Below are 17,871 nucleotides of genomic sequence, written 5' to 3'. Positions count from 1 at the left end.
AAAACAACAATTTATTATCGTCTCTCATGGTTCTGTGGGTTAACAGGGCTCATTGAGCGATTCTCACTTGCATTCTCTCATGAGCGTGTAGTCATATGTCACCTGGGGCTGGGATCATCTGATGGCTCAACTAGGCTAGACATCCAAGATGGCTCACTCACATGGCTGGCAGTTGATTGTGGCTATCAGCCAGGAGCTCAGCTTGGGCTATCAGCCTGAGTCCCTACATATGGCCTTTCCATGTGGCTTGGGCTTCTCACAGCATGCAGCTGATTTTCCCCAAAGCAAGTATTCCAAGAGACTCAGGCAGAAGCTGCAAGGCTACTTTTTACACAGTCTTGGAAGTCCCAGAATGTCCCTTTTGCCACATTCTCTTAGCTGGTCAAGTCACTAAGGCCAACTCAGATACCAGGGTGGGGAACGAGACTCCACCTGATGATGTGAGGAGTGGCATGTGTGTTTTGGGAGGGAAGGCATTGATGGTCACCGTCTCTGGAGACAAGCTATCGCAAGGGCCAAACTCCAGGTTATCATATATCGAGAGGCCAGTAGAAGCCCCTTCCCTTCCCACAGTAGACATTAAGTCCACCAGTGGCCTTCCTCACCATGCTCATTAACACTCTCTGCTGTGGTCCCTGTTGCTTTGGAAACCTTCAAGATGAATGGGCTGCAAGGCATGTTAAGTAAACAAAATGGTGAAATAGAACTGGAAAGAAAGCATGGAATGGTGATAAGGGCAGAGGCAGTTAAGAAAGAGCAGGAAGTCACTTCTAGGCTACAACATCCATGCAGGCCCATCTGGAGAAAACTGTGAGCCCAGCATGTATCAGGCACAGTCTTAGGCCCTGTGAGAGAAGATAGAAGAATGTGACCCAGCATCATAGAGGAAGACTGATATTTTCAGATAAATGTGGTAGATGCAGTAGTAGATGCACTGGGCACAAAGAAGGAAAGGAGCAGTCCACTCTGTTTGGGGTTTATGTCTGGTGTTACAGGTGAGGGGAAGGCTTTCATGGAGAAGGTGTTCTGGAGGGTTCTTTGCATTTGAGTCACTTCCCCCCCTCCCAGGAGTGGTCATGACACCAGTGGCCTCCCTCACCATGCCCATTGAAGCTCTCAGCTGTGGTCCCTGTTACTTTGGAAACCTTCAAGATAAACGGTTGGCAAGGCACAGTCTTAAACTCTTGTATGTTGGCAGCTCCCTCTGGTGGTCAAAAGACTGATCCGGGCCAGGAAACACAGGGATTGTGATTGATCCTCCTAGAATAACAGTCATCTGAGATTTGGTGGCTCTGGGGTTTACCAGACTACAACTCAAGTAGTTCAGAAGTCCTGTGACACAAAAGCTCTTGTGGTTGGTGAAGTGTTTTCATGAAAAGTAGTCATCATTCTCTCCAACCATGGGATTGGCTGCCCAGGGCAGAGGGCAGTGGAAGGGAAGTGAGATGGTAGAGTTGGAAAATTCACAATCCCTTTGTTATAGCACCAGAGGGCCTTCTGTGACAGACGCACATCCTCAGCAGAGCCCCTGGGGCCTGCAAGTTGCTGTCCCTCCATCCTAGCCCCCAAATATGTATCAGGATATTGGGTACACAGATCTGAGGTTGGCCTAGTGAGCCCGGCTGTGAGCTTCGTGAGGTCAGGGACTATGGCCAACCTAAGCAAGGCAGTATACCATGTTCCAACTGCGTGCCTGGTATGGAACGGGTATTAGATATGAGTTTGATGTAACTGAGTTTGTGTAAAGGTGCTGTATCTCTTTCTTTTTTTGTTTCTTTTTTTAAAAGATTTTATTTTTCCTTTTTCTCCTCAAAGCCCCCCGGTACATAGTTGTATATTTTTAGTTGTGGGTCCTTCTAGTTGTGGCATGTGGGATGCTGCCTCAGCATGGCCTGATGAGCGGTGCCATGTCCACACCCAGGATCTGAACCGGTGAAACGCTGGGCTGCCAAAGCAGAGCACAGGAACTTAACCACTCGGCCACAGGGCTGGCCCCGATGTATCTCTTTCTTTGCCTGTTTCTGTGCATGCTAAGTGGAGGATATCCCGGTCCAGAGCTGTGACTTGCAGGGCTCAGGGAACATTTGGAGTTTCTTGCTGGGAAGGCACTATAGAAATCAGTTGGATTAGGAGCTCTTTTCTTTTTTTCTTTATACAGTCATTCTCTTGATGTTCCCTGAGAGCAAAAGTTCTAAAAGAAAACATTGAAATCTGTAAAGAAAATTACCATAGTAGCAATTCAAACCTAGTTTTTCAAAAAAGCATACTTTACTCATTCCCTTATGAATGAAGGATATTTTTATGACTAGGTCTTAAAAAGACCTTAAAGCCAGCCCTGAGGTTCTGCAAACAGGATCGCTTAGACCAGCTGTAGAAGAAGTTTACATAAATAATAATTGCATTACAGGTTTTTATTATACTGACTTCTTCAAAGTATTTAAGCCTCATCTTCTTGGACTACAATGAGTACCAGAGGAATCTCTCAAGGACTCCTGGGCAAGCTGGCTGCAGAATATCTTTTTAGTTGTGCTCTGATAGAGCCTGCACTGCACAGTCAAAGGAAGACCCCAGAGACCCTGGGTTTCAGGGCCACAGAGCCTCCGGAGCTGCAAGTTCACCTCTCAGATGGAGCCCAGCCTCACTAAGAGCACGCCACAGAGAGAGGTTTCAACCACTTGAGCCAGCGAGAGGCTGCCAGTGGACAAATAGGGGGCACTAGGGTTTAGGTAACCCTTGCATGAGGGGTCCAGAAGACCCCACTAGTTTTTCATGCACAATCTGGTGTCTGGCACAATGACTAGTGCCCATTTGGAGTGCGTTCCAAATTATCCATTCCCAGCGAAAGCCAGTAAGTTATTCTCACTCCTTCTGTGGAAGGTCCCCTCAAGGACCATGGATTGACAGGTTCCTGGGCCTATAGCTATGGTTTACTTTGATGGGGACTGGGCCATACCATATGTGGCGTGGTCTGGCCTCCATAACAGCTTCTTAGACCAGAGGAAGTCACCGCAGAGGCCTCACAAGAGAAGAATATGAACCAAGTCAACTCAAGAGCCTGGGTTAAAGACCCAGAACTCCCAGACTAGTGCCATGACCCCCGAGTTTACTGAAGGGCAAGTCTCAGAGTGAGAAACCCTGTAGAGCCACCTATATGCAGGGCCCTAGGCCCCCAGCCTCTCTAGCTCTAGGGCTACAGTAGGATGGCCAGGAAGACAGAGGCCAGGTTCTGGGGGCCTGGAATCTGGGAGGGAGAAACCTCTGGGAAAAGGTGGTATGGGGCCAACTGAGAACAAGGCCAGTGGTGTCTGGAGAAGGTAAGTGTGTAGAGACAAAGTGTCAAGTAAGAACTGTGCTGCTATGTTATCTGAGTGTTTCTGTTTCTGTGATGGCTTCTTTGCAAGCTGGTCTGTGCCCATGCCTGGGCCTCCTGAGAGAGCCCAGCATCCAGGCCATACCCATCTCCCAATAGTGCTGGGTGCAGGGGGCCGCTAGAGCCTGGTTCCACTCCTCAACTCTCCTCATGATCTGCCTCTGAGCATGGTGAGGGGACTCTGTCAGTGGGTGTGCATCACCCCAGTCTGCAGTATGTCTGCCTTGGCTGGGACACCAGGTGCAGCCCCCACAACCATCTAACCACCAGGCTCTGCTTCATTCCTCCTGTGCTTGCCAAGCTCATCCTCACCCCAACTGCAAGGGAACACCTAACCTGGCTCCCTGGCCCCGAGGATGCTTGCCCGTTGGGCTCTCCATCTGTGGCTTGTCATCTGTGCGTGATTGTTCTCACTTGGTTACAGGCTCTCCCTCTCTGCCAGATAAGTACCGCCACGCCCGGGAAATGATGTTGCTGCTGCCCACACACCGGGACCGCCCAAGCAGTGCCATGTATCCAGCAGCCATCCTGGAGAATGGTCAGGTAGTACACCCAGCCTACTGGCTGCCCTCTGCTGCAAGTGTGTTGGCCTAGACTTCCCTCATTGCATTTGCTAGGCTTTCTGCATTGTCTTACATCCCTCTCTCATTCTGCCATAAGACCCTCAGAAGGCTGCTGAGTTCCCAGATGGGGACTGCACTGAATCTGAGGACCAGCAATCCAGACAGAGTACAGTTGTGGGTAGAATGGCAGCAGAGTTGGAACCACATTGCCTGTGTGGCTCTCTGTCCTTCTGGTCAGCCTCCTGGACTCTGCATCCCTAAACAGTCTGGCAAAGGAAATTAGTTCTTTCCTGTCCTGAGAAAGCAGTGCTGGGCATGGGTCTGGAGGATGGCCTTCTTGGACCATCTGGACAGTCTTCCTACAGCTGGCCTGAAGTTCTCAACACATCTCACGCATGAGCCGTACCGCTGCTTTGAGTTCCCCATCTGATCTTGGAATGTCCTGCCTCCTGTAGCCCACAACACTGCCCCCAAGGTGTAACTGGTTGTTTTAACCCTCTTTGATGTTTTCTCCTTTCCTCAGCTGCCAAATTTCCAGCGGGCCCTGTTCCAGCAAGTGGTCGGAGCCTGCAAACCCTGCAGTGATCCCAATCTGTCTGTGGCTGAAAAAGGTATTGTTCCCCTTCCCTGGCAGCCTTCCCCCATGTCTGTCCCCATCCTGAGCATCTGACCCTTGTCCCTGGGCACCAGCTAGCCAAGGCTGAGCCATACTCCAATACCTAGGCCTGTCTATCTGTCCAGAGTCCTGACCAATTCCTATGCTCACTGCTAAACCCACATCTGGCTTGATGCCGAGGTTTGGATCCTGTTAGTTTGGATCCTAGTTTGTATCTCTCCCTCCCAGGACCCACCCTCAGAGAGGCCCCAGCTGCCACCTGCCCCGAGCCCACCTTTATGAAAACTCAGGCTGCTATGTGCAAACCGTGGGCAACTACTCCCCTGGGATCCTCCCAACCAGCCCCAGAATTCAGCAGGCCCTGTGGCCCCTTTGGTCTTTGTCAACTTGAGCCCTCAGGGACCTCTCCTTGTTGTTCAGAACAGGTCTGCTGCCCAGCAAGCCCCAAGAAGAATGGGAAGGACAGGCCATGGCAAAGTGAATTTCCCAGAGACGGTCCTCTCCAAGGGAAGTCCTGGGTACCCCTAAGGGAGTCCAGTCCTCCTCTATTCACTCTGGCCAGCAGCTGCTTTGAGTCCATCTTATACATTGCCAGCCCATCCAACTATACCATGAGACTGGGCAATCCTTAGAACAGAGGCTGTTTGGATAGTGGAGTTTACCCTATGTTCTGCTCCAACAAGCTGATGGAAGAACCAGGCTCAGACCCAAAGACCCAGACATGGAGACCTGAGTTAATTTTAACACAGAGCAATACCTATATGGGACTATGCTAAACCTATCTGCCACACCAGAACCTGGTCCCGTATCATTCCCTCTCCTTGTAGGTTCCTCTCGCCTCTCTTCCATCTGTTGGAGTTTAGGGTACACTCAGTCCCCAACAATGCGACCTGTTCCCATAAGAACATATGGGAACTGCCCACCAAGGGCATGGGAACCTGCTCCCATGTTCCCATACCAACATGTCCCTCCAAGCTGTTGTCATTGCATCTCCTCACTAAGTGCTGTGTGCTGTCCCCACTGTCACTGTTCCTCCCTTGCTCATTACAGAGGACGTGTCTCTGTATCCTCTTTACGAGACCAAATACTGAGTGCATGACCTCAGTGCCTAGTCGGCATTGGTGCCGGGTGCTCAACCACAAAGGGCATGGAAATTCTGACTGAAGATGCTTTCCTAGCCTCAAGATTGCACATCCCAAAAACATGTGGCTTACCTGGACCCCCCTGCACCTGTGCCCCCAAACAAAGTGCCCTTTTAGCCTCAAGGGCCAGAATCATCCGTGGCTTTTCTTCACCTGAGATGTGGAGCAATCTGAAAACCAGCCAAGAGCACAGACAGGCTCAGAGCTCCAGTGGGTGCTGGTGACCAGACCAGGACCCTAAGCCAACTGGACACAGAAGAGCCTCAGGCCACAGACCACGTTGCAGCAAGAAGCTGGACACGCACCCCCAGGTGTCGAAGGAAAGACAGTTGTCTCAGAACAGAAGCTGAGCCCAGAGCAAGCATGTCCACACGACAAGGCCAGTGCTTTAGTGGGCAGCAAATTAGACATTTACATAGTGGGAACACATAGGCCAGAGTAATAACTCCCTAAGTCTCTACCTGGATCCTTCAGGACAGGAACTGTACATACTTGTCACCATTCTCTTGTTATCAGGATCCTGAGTTCCACAAGGACTCTACTTCTTATTTGCAAGTATCTTTCTTTGCCAGGCAGTGATTCCTAGACCAGGCAAGCCTGCCCTCAGGGCTATGGGCTATGCACTAGGGACCTCAGGCCAGTGCTGGGCCATTGTAAACAGAGAGAGAGAAATGGCCAGAACACAGTGGGGATTGCCCCTCTTCTCCTAGAATAAGTCACTCTATCTTATATTTTCCCTTAGCCCCAATGCACTTGTGCTGCATTGCAAAGGTCCACCAGCCACACTGCTCACAAACATCAGGCTGTGGGGCGAGCTTGATGATTTCTGGTTCACATGGAGTGGCTCAGGCAGGCACCCTCTGTAAACCAGTGCAGCCTTGTCAGCTTTCTTCCACCATAGCCTTCCTGCATGCAAGTTCCTTTGGTCCCTTGTGGGTAAACTTTTGCAGCCCCACAATTCTTCTAGGGCCTAAATGTGCAGGTGAGATCTTGAGCTGTCAGAACCCCTTTGGGGAAGCTGCCCAAACCTACCTCCTAGCTTCTTATTCCCTGAAATTTGGTGGCTTTTTATGGAGATGGACCTTTTCTTTTTGGAGAGGGGAAGCTTCAGTGCTGAGGACCAGGCAGCTCATGCCACATCTTGAGGAAAGCCTGCATGAGAGTGGACCTGTCCTGATCTTGGGGTGGCTCAGGCTCTCTGAGGAGGCCTTCTGTTGGAATCCACCTGATGCTTATCAGATTCAGAATTCTTTCCTCACTTCAGATGACAGCTGAGTGCCTGCCCACCCAATCACTGCTACACCCTCCCTCCTGTCACCAGCCATCAACCATCCCATGAGACTGAGCAATCTTCCTTAGAATTGAGACTGTTTAGATAGTGGAGTTCTACCATATTTTCTGCTGCAAGCCCACGCCAGTTCCTGACCAATGAGGAGGAAGAGGATGGACGTCACATCTTCGTCACCTGGACCATGTGGGGCCCAGCCCCTCCTGGCCACATCCTCCTCAAAGGCTAGACTCCAGCTTCTCCCCTTCCAGAGCCTCTCAGGTCCCATTAGGCCCTGGCATTCCCCACTCAGTACCTGGAGCAGAAAGAACCCAAACCCCAGCCTTCTCAGGCTCTCTTTAACTATGACTGCCTCGGAATACGGCTAGGCCCCTGGATTGTGAGCTGCTTCCCTGCTGCTGACAGCCCAAAAAGGAGTTTTGCTTGCCTAGTTCATCAGAGAAAGGGCGTATTTCTTCTTGGTGGTATTTGTTCTCCAGGAGGAGTTGGCCAACAGGATTCACATGTCCCCTGCTGCTCCTGCAGTGGCACCCTCATATCCCAAAGTCCAGCCATTCTTCCTCTCCTGTCCCCTCCTGCAAAGTAGCTTACCCCAGCTTTGGCCAAGGGGCCAGTATTCTGGCACTGGACTCTTTCCTTAGCATAGGTGGACACTCCATGTTCCCCTTTGTCCAGGACCCCCTCTACCCTGCATCCATGATATGTGAATCCTAGGAACTGGGCCTCTCTACATGCCCAAAAGCACCCATGGGCTTCACAGCCCTGCCTCCTCTTGGGAAGTAGCAGGTCCAGCTGGACCTGGACCACAACATCTGGGCTTTATACTCTTTTCTCCAGTGGGCAAAGCGAATAAGAGTCCTCACCTAGAAAAACCCCCTGTGTATCCCAAACCCAGCCAGTGGGCACAGAAGAAATGGAAATAGGCGAAGATTGTATGTTACCACAGGCCCTTTGTCAGGGCAGCTTCTGCCCATTCCCTGGCCATGCACCAGCTCTAGGAGGCAGTCTCTGCCTCCTGCCCATCCTGCTCTCTGCTTTTCCCATTGGGCTGGGGCAGTAGGAGGGCCCTGACTCTTGACTTTGGTGAAAACCTCTGTGGCCTGTGCTCTCTCTGTATTCTCAGTCTCATCAACCTGTTCCACTCTCCTCTTTTCACCTCTTCTGTTCTCTTCTCCTCCTGGCAAATTCTGGAGGCTGCAGATGTTTACTCCTTGCTGCACTTTGTCAGCTTGCCTCATCCTGAGTACTCTTCAACATCAGTTCACTCTGTTGCCATCCTCTTAAGCGGCTTCTATCCCTGGCCACTCTCCACTGTGGGTCACAGTGTCTTGCTTAGCCAATGTTTTTCTGTCCTACAGGCTGGCATGCCACCCCCACATGTTCTGGGTACATAGTGCACACCTGGAGAAGCCATATGCTATGGAGAAGCATATGGAGAAGCCCATAGAATGGGCTTCTCCCAGAGGGTGGCTCAAGAAGTAACCTCCCTTCATGCCATCTGTTTCCACCCTTCAGCGGTGCCAGCAGCCCCCAGCAGCTGGAGCCTGGATAGCGGAGCCCGAGAGGCCCAGCCCTTCCTGTCTGCCCACACGGGGTGCATCCTGGCCCCCCCAGTGCCTCCCCGAAGCCTGCTGCATGGTAAGAAGACCTCCAGCGGGTCCCCCAGATAGTCCCTGGTCTCAGACTCTGCTCAGGGGCAAGGGCAGCAGCCCTCAAGGCTGAGAAGATGGGCCATTCTCTGGGCTGACTCAGTGAAGGAAAATACATCCCAGCCACAGAAAGGATCCTGCTGGGCTTTGGGGTCAGTGAGGTTTCTGAGTACAGCAGGTAAACTCAGTGAGGCCCTCCCAACCAGGGAGGCTGAAGACAACAGAACTGACTGTGCCAAGCCCAATACTCATCAGCCTGTCATCGCCCAGCAGCGGGCTAGAGAGCCACCACTGCCTGTGACCTGTTGTTCCATGGGCTCTGATGCACTCAACTTTCTTGACCTTCTGTGTGGCGTAGGTGTCTTTTACTCCAGCAGCCTATGTTTTGGAGAACTTTGATGAAGAGAGGTTTTTCTGTGGCCTTCAATGCTGAGAGGTCCCCAGGAGACTCTTCCCACACCTGCCCAGTTGGCTCAGCAAAATGTGCTGGCATGCAGCCCAAGAGTGGCCCCAGCTTAGGCTCTGGTTCTGTTCCCTTTGCAGGTCATTACTCCTTACACTTTGACGCCTTCCACCACCCCTTGGGTGACACCCCCCCGGCCCTCCCTGCCCGGACCCTGCGCAAGGTAATGTACTGAAGTGACACCCCAACAAGCTGTGAGATGAGCCATCTTGTCTGCTCTGGAATCACCCCTGGGGTCTACAGAAAGAACCTGAGCCCTCCCCTGTTCCTCTGTCCCTGAGAGCCAAGCCCAGCAGAAGCTGGGGGTGGCCAGAACCTCACTTGGGATGCAGATGACCAATGTGTCCTGCAACAAATGCAATGGGGACAGGGAGGTCAGAGGGTCCTGGAGACAACAACACACAGCACCTGGAGTGTGTAGGCAATAAGCAGTGGGAAGCCGGGGGACTCTGCCAACGCCATGAGGTATCAACACACCACAGTTCAAGAGGTAAAGATACAGTCCTGTGGTCCAGTATAGAGCATTTTAAACTAGAGTCCAGTCAAGTACGAAGTATCAGGCACCAAAGCTTAAATAATGAAAAACTTATTAATTCTTCTGCAAATTGGAAAAGACTGACTCTATCACAGATTTTAGCAGCAAAATGCACTCATCTGGCCCATGGCCCACTAGCGTACTTTCTGGCCTGACGACCCAGCCCTTCTGTCAGTACCCTAGAGCCACATCCAACAGCCTGGGACCTGGTTCCAGGGGGCATAAATGCCCAGCAGCCAGGGCAGGGCCATTTATTGGCCCATAGAAATGCAGGTGATTCTGGGGCTCCACTGGCTTGCTGGGGACCGCAGGAAGGTAAGGGGCTGCTGCTGAATAAACAAGAACCATGCGGTTGATGAGAGTTAAAGTTCATTAATAAGCAGAATCCTGGTCTTCTCTTTGCATGGTGGGCCAGTCAGCCTATCTGGAGAGAAAGATTCTAACATGCCTACCCTTTCTTTTGCAGTCTCCCCTCCACCCTATCCCAGCCTCCCCCACGAGCCCCCAGTCGGGCCTGGACGGCAGTAACTCTACACTGTCCGGCAGTGCTAGCAGTGGTGTGTCCTCCCTGAGCGAGAGTAACTTTGGGCATTCCTCGGAGGCCCCACCTCGCACCGACACCATGGACTCCATGCCAAGCCAGGCCTGGAACGCTGATGAAGATCTTGAGCCACCCTACCTCCCTGTCCACTACAGCCTCTCTGAGTCTGCCGTCCTTGACTCCATCAAGGCCCAGCCGTGTCGAAGCCACTCAGCCCCAGGATGCGTCATCCCTCAGGACCCTATGGACCCACCTGCGCTGCCACCCAAGCCCTACCATCCCCGCCTGCCGGCCCTGGAGCACGACGAGGGTGTGCTGCTGCGGGAAGAGGCCGAGAGGCCTCGGGGCCTGCACCGCAAGGCCTCACTGCCTCCTGGGAGCGTCAAGGAAGAGCAGGCCCGCATGGCCTGGGAACATGGCCGAGGAGAACAGTGAGGGGCAGAGAGGCGGCTGGGATGCCGCCCTCGGTGAGCAGCTTGCCCAACTACTCCAGGTCTGAAATCCAAGTCCCCCCCCAGGGAGCCAGAAGAGGCCTGGCACTCAGGAGAGAACCACCCCGAGTCTACGTTCTACTGCCGTGAACTCATGTGTTGCCGTGTCCAGAGGCCTCAGCAGCATGAAGGGTTGTGGCTTCTTTTTATTTCATTTTCTACCTATTTCTATGAGTTTTCTTTCTTTCGTGCAGTAGATGCTTTCTTCCTCCTGCAGTTCCAGACCACGTGGAGCTATATGGAGATATTGCACAGACAGAATTGCTTTGCAGCTCTGCAGGGCCTGGGGGTAGGAGCCCAAGCCCTGCCTCCAGGGTAGAGATGCACAGAAGAATGGAAATTGCACTAGGGACCTCTTCCTTTGCTATGTGGACAAGAGCTCATGGTTGTATTCAGGGATTGCAAGGCCCATGTGGACTACATGTCACAGGTGGACAAGGGGACTACGAGCCTTTTTGCACAAATGCCCACCTGCCCACTCTTCCATCCAGGTGTGTGCAACTGAGGGGATGGCTGGGCCAACCTGCCAGCTCAAGCATGTGACCTGGCCTAGCTGCACGCCCAGGGCACACTGCCAGGCTTCCATGGGCCAGCCCTGCCTCCTACTCTACCTTGGATTTTTCCCTCCATCACTTTTATTTCTGACCATTTGCTCCCCCACTCTCAATACACCTCACGTCCTGCAGGAGCCTCCTTGGCAAATGGATCTGCAAAGGTTATCTCCCATCCTGTGGGGTTTGAGTGAGGGTGTAGAGCCAGAGGGACTACCTTAACCACCTTTTCCCCAGGGCCCAGGAGGCTATGTGTTGAGAGATGAGCTGGTATAGGAGTGAGGCTGGGGTGTGGCAGGGGCCAGAAATCCTCTGAGCTTTCAGAAGTGGCCAGAATGCCTGTCATGCAGCTCCTGAATCAGGGATTTTCAGCACTACCTCCGAGCAGTGGGGTTGGCTGCCCAGCCAGGCTACCAAGCCCTGAGGACTTGTGGTCAGGGTCAGCAAGCTCCTGGGTAAAGAGAGTAAGGAGTTTCTCCTTTTGGAAGCAGAGAGCCACACCAGTTGAATTATCCTTTCCAAGTGGCCAAGTGCAGAGGCCCCTCTCCAGGCCTGTGGGACCACCACTCAGGGTTCAGGGCAGGCAGGAGGGCAGTTTCTCCAGCTTCCCCAGTCTGTTGGGCAGAGCGCAGTGGTGTCTTTATAGGAAACTTTTTCAGATCAGGGCACTGATTTTCCTCTTGGTTTATTATTTGGGAGAACAGAGTGGGGTAGTAATGGTCTTTTACCAGGGTGCTTCTAGGTTACTTTAAAAAAAGTCTACAAAATATTTTTTTCTTCCATTTGCGTGAGTTCATAATTTTGATGGTCACAAGACTGGCTTCTCCTTGTTGAGCTGGTATGTTCTCCCCTAGTTCCTCTTCTGCTGGCCTGTCTGAGCTCCACGGCCAGGCCCTGGGACCTGATCCCCCAGCCCTTTCCCACACCCCCCTTTCCAAACAGACAAGGCCATGGTCAAGGTGTTTTTCTCTTGAAAAGAAATGCCAGCTTGTTTAACAGGAATGCCAGCAAGTGACCAATTAGGGAAGATGGAGGACCACATTACTTTCAGGGCATCTGGGGGCATTTATCACTAGTATTTGGGGGTCATTTCTATACTGTAATGTTGACTCCAGGCAGAGTGGATCAGTCTTGGCAGCACCAGCCTCGGAGGACAGGCCTGGACTATCTGGTATTCACAAGTGTCAGAGGGTCTGGGGCTAGCTTTGGATTTGATTGTTAGGTAGAGGGCACATTTAGATTTTAGGGCACTTCTGAACCTCAAGCCCTGGACAAGGCAGTCATCACATAAGAACATCTCCCTTCTCCACCTGGTGGCTCTGGAGGGTAGGGAGGGGAGTGTAGGTTCCTCTGGCCTTGCTTTAAGCAAGGTGAGCCAGGTTCATTTTCCCTACCTAGATGAAAAAGACATCCTCCAAATCCCTTTTGTTGGAGAATCAGCCAGTCTGAGGGGAAGTGGGAGGCCAGAGATAAGAGTCCTCTGAAAAGATGGTGAAATACTGATTTTCATTCTTTCAAGCTTATTTGTAAATACCTATTTGAATGCTGTGTATTTGTACAGGAATTTGAGCAAAAAATGTATAGAGTGTGATGTCCAATTGGTATTCAGCCCTATAAATGTGTTTTTAACCTCTGGCATTCTGTGCTTATTTAAAATAAGAAAACTTCTAACCATTTCTTTTGTGTATTTATGTTTTAAAAAAAAGTGATTTAAAAATGATCTTACCTGTACCAGAAAGCAAAGTTAAAAAAATTTGTACTAGTGTCCCAAGAGGTATTTTACTGTATATATTGTGCTAGCATGTTCTAAATCCAACAAATAATGTGAATTTTAGATGTAAATATCTGCCACTTGATTTTTCCCACTTTCCCCACTCCTTTGACTGCTGTGATGTGAATTAAAGATGAATACTTGACACTGATCCACTGAATTCACTGAATGGGAACAGCACAGGTGCCCCTCTCCAACCCTGGTCGCTGGGCTCCAAGCCCTTTTAGCCCCATAGAAATCTTTTCTACACTGAGCCCAGCCAGCCTTTCCCACGTTCTACCTTCCGGGACAGGAAGCTAATAAGCCTTGCACTTGAAAGGAAGGCAGCCAAAGGCCCCGAGCGCTCAGCTGGGAGGCAGGAGGCGGCGGGCCAGCCAACTCGGCGAGGCTTCCGGAGCTTGTGAGGAAATGTGGGACTCTTCCAAGAGTAGGGGAAAAACCTAAACCCCCTTACCTCCCCACTGCGAGGCGGGACGGCTCTGATCCCACAGCCACGGCACCTAGCCCGGGCGCTTCCCTGGGTCTAGGAGGGCAGCACGGACGTGAGCCCTTCCGGTGGGAGGTCCTCCAGCCCAGAGCCTGCAGGTCTCCTCCCGTGCCAGACGAGCTCCTGTCAGCCGGGGTTCAAGCGGGTGGGCGCCTGAGCTGATGGGAAAGTCCGGGCCGGGTCAGCAAGCCTCGCAGACGCTCCTCCAGGGCTGGTTCCCCCCGCCCACGTAATCGTTTAAAAAAAGAAAAAGGAGAGAAACCTCTCCGGAGCTTTGCCTGCGGCCGGCCGCCCACCCTGCCGGCCCTGTTGGGTCGCGGCTGGCCCCAGCACCCCTCACCCTTCCCGGGCGGGGCCCTGGGCGGGGTTTTGCGGACAGGTGTGGGGCCCGCAACGGCGGACACGCGGGACAATTCAACATGCGCGGGCAGCGTCGCAATACCACTCCAGCCCGCGGCGCCCGGCCACGGCCAAAGCTGCTGCCCCTACCCAAGATGGCGGGCCTTACCGCTTCCGCCGCCTCAGCTGCCGCTTCCTGCGGCCGGCCCTGGTTCAATCCGCGGCCGACAACTGTCTAGGGCCCGGGGCGGTGACGCCACCAGCCAATGGGGGAGGGCAGCGTGGAGCCGGCCGTCTGGGCTCTGGGGCGCGTGGACCAATGAGGGTGCGGCGTGTGGGAGGGTGCGGGGCTCTCCCGCCAATGGGGCGCTACGGCGCGCGGCCGGGGCCTGGAGGCAACGCAGCGCGGCGGGCGCGGTTCAGTCGGGCGGCGGCGGCGGCGGTGGAGGATGTGGGCCACGCACGGGCTGGCGGTGGCGGTGGCGTTGAGCGTGCTGCCGGGCAGTCGGTCGCTGCGACCCGGCGACTGCGAAGGTGCGGTGGGGCCGGGGTCCGCGCGCTGTGGTTGGCGTGGCGGCGGCGCTGAGCCCAACCAAGCCCGGAGCGGCCGAGAGGCCGGGGCTGGAGCGGGCGGGGGCGGCGGCTGTCCCCCGCGGGGTCCGTCCGATGAGGGCCAGAGGCCGGGCCCAGAAGACGTTTCCTGGGCCTAGAAAACATTGGTCCGACGAGGAAAAGTCGGGACTAGGTGATGCTGAAAACTTGGCCGGAAATTGAGATAACGCCGGAGTTTTTGTCCCTTCCCATCACTGGGCAGAGGCTCTCGGGAGCGGCCCTGGCCCGGGTCGGCAATCCTGAGGGCCGGCCGTGGGCACCGCTACGGGTCTGGTCGGGTTGCGAAGCCGCACGTCGGGGTTCGATGTTATATTTGGAAATGGGCAGCATTTGGATCGTTTTTCTCTTTGGCCTCCAGTTTGTCTCTTTATGAGGTCACAGTGAGTCCATCTCAAGGACACGTGTTCAGTCTTGGCTGAAACTTTATGGAAGGAGCAGGGAGGGGTTTGTGGGTCATTGGGTGATGCTCGTTCCCCGCATGCCCTGGGTGTACCAGGGAACCGCAGCAACCTGGAGCTAGGTTCTGTCCACCTCTGGGCACCTGAGAAAAACCGGTGATGGAAAAACTCACCTCTCTCTGTGTCTCCTATTATATTTGCTGACGGAGTTCCCTCCTGGTGGATTGGGGTGCAACTTGGTGATTGCTGAGCATCTTCCTTCCCTTTCTTTTCCAGTGTGTATTTCCTACCTGGGAAGGTTTTACCAGGACCTCAAAAACAGAGATGTCACATTCTCACCAGCTTCTGTTGAAAAAGAACTTACAAAGTTCTGCCGTGAAGCAAGAGGCAAAGAGAATCGGTTGGTGAGTAGCTGGTGACCCTCCCCAGCTGGCCTTGGTCCCTGTATAAAAAGTACTGCCCTCTTGTCTATTCAGGAGGCCAGCTGTCTGTCAGTGAACTAATGTGGGACTAAAGTGCTTTCATATATTCTGCAGTTGTGATGTCTTTCATTCTGTTAGTATTGATTAAGCACATACTGTGTGCTGGGCACTGGGAGTATTAGGAGAGAGAAATGACAGTCGGACAGACAAAAGATGCAGTGGGATGGGTGACACGAAAAAATGGACCCAGATGGTATGGTAGAGAGGGCAGGTGCTGATTTAGACAGAGTAGTCAAGAATTTCTCTGAGGAAGGGCCATCATTGTGGTGGGGAAAGAGTCCCAGGCAGAGGGAACAGCCGGTGTGAGTGCCCAGGGCCAGACTGAGTTTGGCATGTGTGAGGACAGACGAAGATAAGTGTGCACAGAGCAGTCCAGGGCTCAACTGCGGACAAGAACCCTAATGAAATGGTGGCTTTTGTAGCTTTAATTTCCTGGCAGTCTCTGGTTTGTCTGTCTCTGTTTAAAGGTTTGAACCCTGGTGACTCTCAAACTCATCTTGTAGCTGTCAGCTCTGGGACTAAGCATGTATTAAGAGCCCAGGGTTTACACTGATTGAATCTGATGGCCAGTACAGGCAGGGCATGGAAAAACGAGGCCCTGGCAGAGAAGGAAGATGTTTTGAGATGTCAGTATGTTTGGGAGGAGATGGCTCGCGAGTGGAACCTCCTGAAGCCACTGTCCTTTCTTGCTGCAGTGCTACTACATTGGGGCCACAGATGATGCAGCCACCAAGATCATCAATGAGGTGTCAAAGCCCCTGGCCCACCACATCCCTGTGGAGAAGATCTGTGAGAAGCTGAAGAAGAAGGACAGCCAGATCTGTGAGCTAAAGTATGGTGCGTGTGGCCAGGCCTTATTTAACACACATTGTGCCCCCTCTGTGCTCAGGCATTATGGCATTTACTTTCCAGCTGAGAGAGGCAGGGGATAAACTAAAGCCGTCAGGAGTGAGTTATATAGCATGGTAGATAGTGCTAAAAAGGGGCAGGAGGGGGAGCCGGAGCACAGATCTGGCACCATGGTGGGTAGAGGTCAAAATAGGCCTCAAACTTTGAAGGAGGAAGGAGATTAGCCAAGAGGACATTTAATGGAAAAGCATTCCAGGCAGAGGAAGTAGGCAGTGCAAAGGCAGCCAGGGGCGTGACAGCTGGGCAGGCAGGTCACAGAGGGCCTTGCAGATTGGTGAAGATTTGGCTTTTAGTCTGAGTGAAGTTGGGAACGTTAGTTTTTGAGCAGAGAATGGATGTGGTCTGACTTGGGTTTAACACTCTTGTCCTGGCTGCAAGCTCTCAAGGCCCAGCAATCTTTATTATTTTGAAAAGAAATGCTGTGTCCAGACAGGCAAGCTTGAGAGTTTTGGGCACTGCAGCATCTCTCTGGCTGAATAGGTCTCTAGTGGAAAAAATAGTCCAGGTCTTCAGAAGGAGTCAGGGCCAGAAATAGTTGTCCTCTTCTGTAAAATGTAAACAGCACCAACATATTTTATTGTGACTTGAGTGTCCAGGAGCCTGCGCTCCCCCACTTGTGTCAAGGATGCCCGGGCTTCTGAGAGTGATCCTGGGACAGGTACAGTTGGCTCGAGGTCTCTCTAGTCACAACTGGTTATGGAGAGTAAGCTCCTGGCTCAATTGGGGCTAGGGGTCTGTCTGCTGTGTCACCCTGGAGTTGTCATTCTACAGTCACTTGACCTCTACTGTGACTATTTTAAGAGGCACTTGAGGGAGTAGGAGCTACATTCCTCTTGTAAGGTTCCTTGCGGCCTTCATCCCTGTCGACACTGTGTATCTCTGGTGGACACCGCCAGCATGAGACCCACCCCCCTGGTGAAGGTTCCTGGGCCAGTTCCCCGTATTGGGGGCAGTGGACACTAACACACCTAGGTGTGTCTGGATGTATCTCTCCCCCCGTACGACCACTAGGGCTGCTTGTTTTAAGGGGTGATGTGGCTGTGCAGGGGTGATCCAACCTGGGACTGTTGGGGGTCCATGGCCGCTCCCACCCAGCTCTTTGCTCTCCCTTTTCTCTCCTCCAGACAAGCAGATCGACCTGAGCACAGTGGACCTGAAGAAGCTCCGAGTTAAAGAGCTAAAGAAGATCCTGGATGACTGGGGGGAGACGTGCAAAGGCTGTGCAGAGAAGTCTGACTACATCCGGAAGATTAATGAACTGATGCCTAAATACGCCCCTAAGGCAGCCAGTTCCCGGACTGATTTGTAGTCTGCCTGACCCCTGCTGCACCTGAGGGAAAAAACAGTTCATCTGGGTCTTCCCCAAACAGCCTTTTTGTAATTTATTTTTTAGGCCGGCTCCTGACAATGTCAGGTGTGAAGCCTGGAGCTTTCCTGATGATGCTGGCTCCACAGCGCCCCCGTGGGGGGATTCACTTCGTTCTGTTGCTGGTTTACTCTAGGACTTCAAAGTGTGTCTGGGATTTTTTTATTAAAGGAAGAAAATTTCTAGCTGTCCTTGGAGAATTAAAGTGAATACTCAAACAGGGTTTTACCTCTGATGAAGATCCCACCGGTTTATGCGTCGCAGTTTACAAAGAGTTTTCAGGTATATTCACATTTGT

At 52.6% G+C, this 17,871-nt stretch overlaps 2 protein-coding genes and 1 long non-coding RNA gene across 40 annotated transcripts in view; 2 read left to right on the top strand and 1 right to left on the bottom strand.

The window, feature by feature from the left end:
- DOCK3 (dedicator of cytokinesis 3) overlaps nt 1–13,131 on the top strand; it is a 445,464-nt gene extending 432,333 nt beyond the window's left edge. For 12 of the 38 annotated variants that reach the window (XM_070575201.1, XM_070575191.1, XM_070575187.1 and 9 more), the window contains 5 exons: nt 3,795–3,913; nt 4,457–4,544; nt 8,495–8,617; nt 9,172–9,254; nt 10,093–13,131. In XM_070575201.1, coding sequence (XP_070431302.1) covers nt 3,795–3,913; nt 4,457–4,544; nt 8,495–8,617; nt 9,172–9,254; nt 10,093–10,602 — 923 coding nt within the window. In that variant the 3' untranslated portion in view covers nt 10,603–13,131. Of the gene's footprint in view, nt 1–2,407; nt 3,914–4,456; nt 4,545–4,969; nt 7,852–8,494; nt 8,618–9,171; nt 9,255–10,092 lie in introns of those variants that run through there. The other 26 variants (XM_070575199.1, XM_070575202.1, XM_070575192.1 and 23 more) reach the window with 6 other exon arrangements.
- LOC139075937 (uncharacterized) lies at nt 1,760–13,994 on the bottom strand. The gene is made up of 2 exons (XR_011526963.1): nt 13,435–13,994; nt 1,760–2,191 (listed from the first exon to the last, which is right to left on the bottom strand). It is a non-coding gene; the product is annotated as an uncharacterized lncRNA (long non-coding RNA).
- On the top strand, nt 13,971–17,795 carry MANF (mesencephalic astrocyte derived neurotrophic factor). Its single transcript, XM_008535944.2, has 4 exons — nt 13,971–14,340; nt 15,093–15,220; nt 15,994–16,135; nt 17,332–17,795. The coding sequence occupies exons 1-4, from the start codon at nt 14,256–14,258 to the stop codon at nt 17,514–17,516; spliced, it is 540 nt and encodes a 179-aa protein (XP_008534166.1). The 5' UTR covers nt 13,971–14,255; the 3' UTR covers nt 17,517–17,795.
- Nucleotides 17,796–17,871: the final 76 nt, after the last annotated feature.

The sequence above is a fragment of the Equus przewalskii genome, chromosome 15, assembly GCF_037783145.1.
Source record: "Equus przewalskii isolate Varuska chromosome 15, EquPr2, whole genome shotgun sequence".
NCBI lineage: Eukaryota > Metazoa > Chordata > Mammalia > Perissodactyla > Equidae > Equus > Equus przewalskii.
Note: the sequence above shows the minus strand (reverse complement) of the source record. Positions and strands in the feature narration are given on the sequence as shown.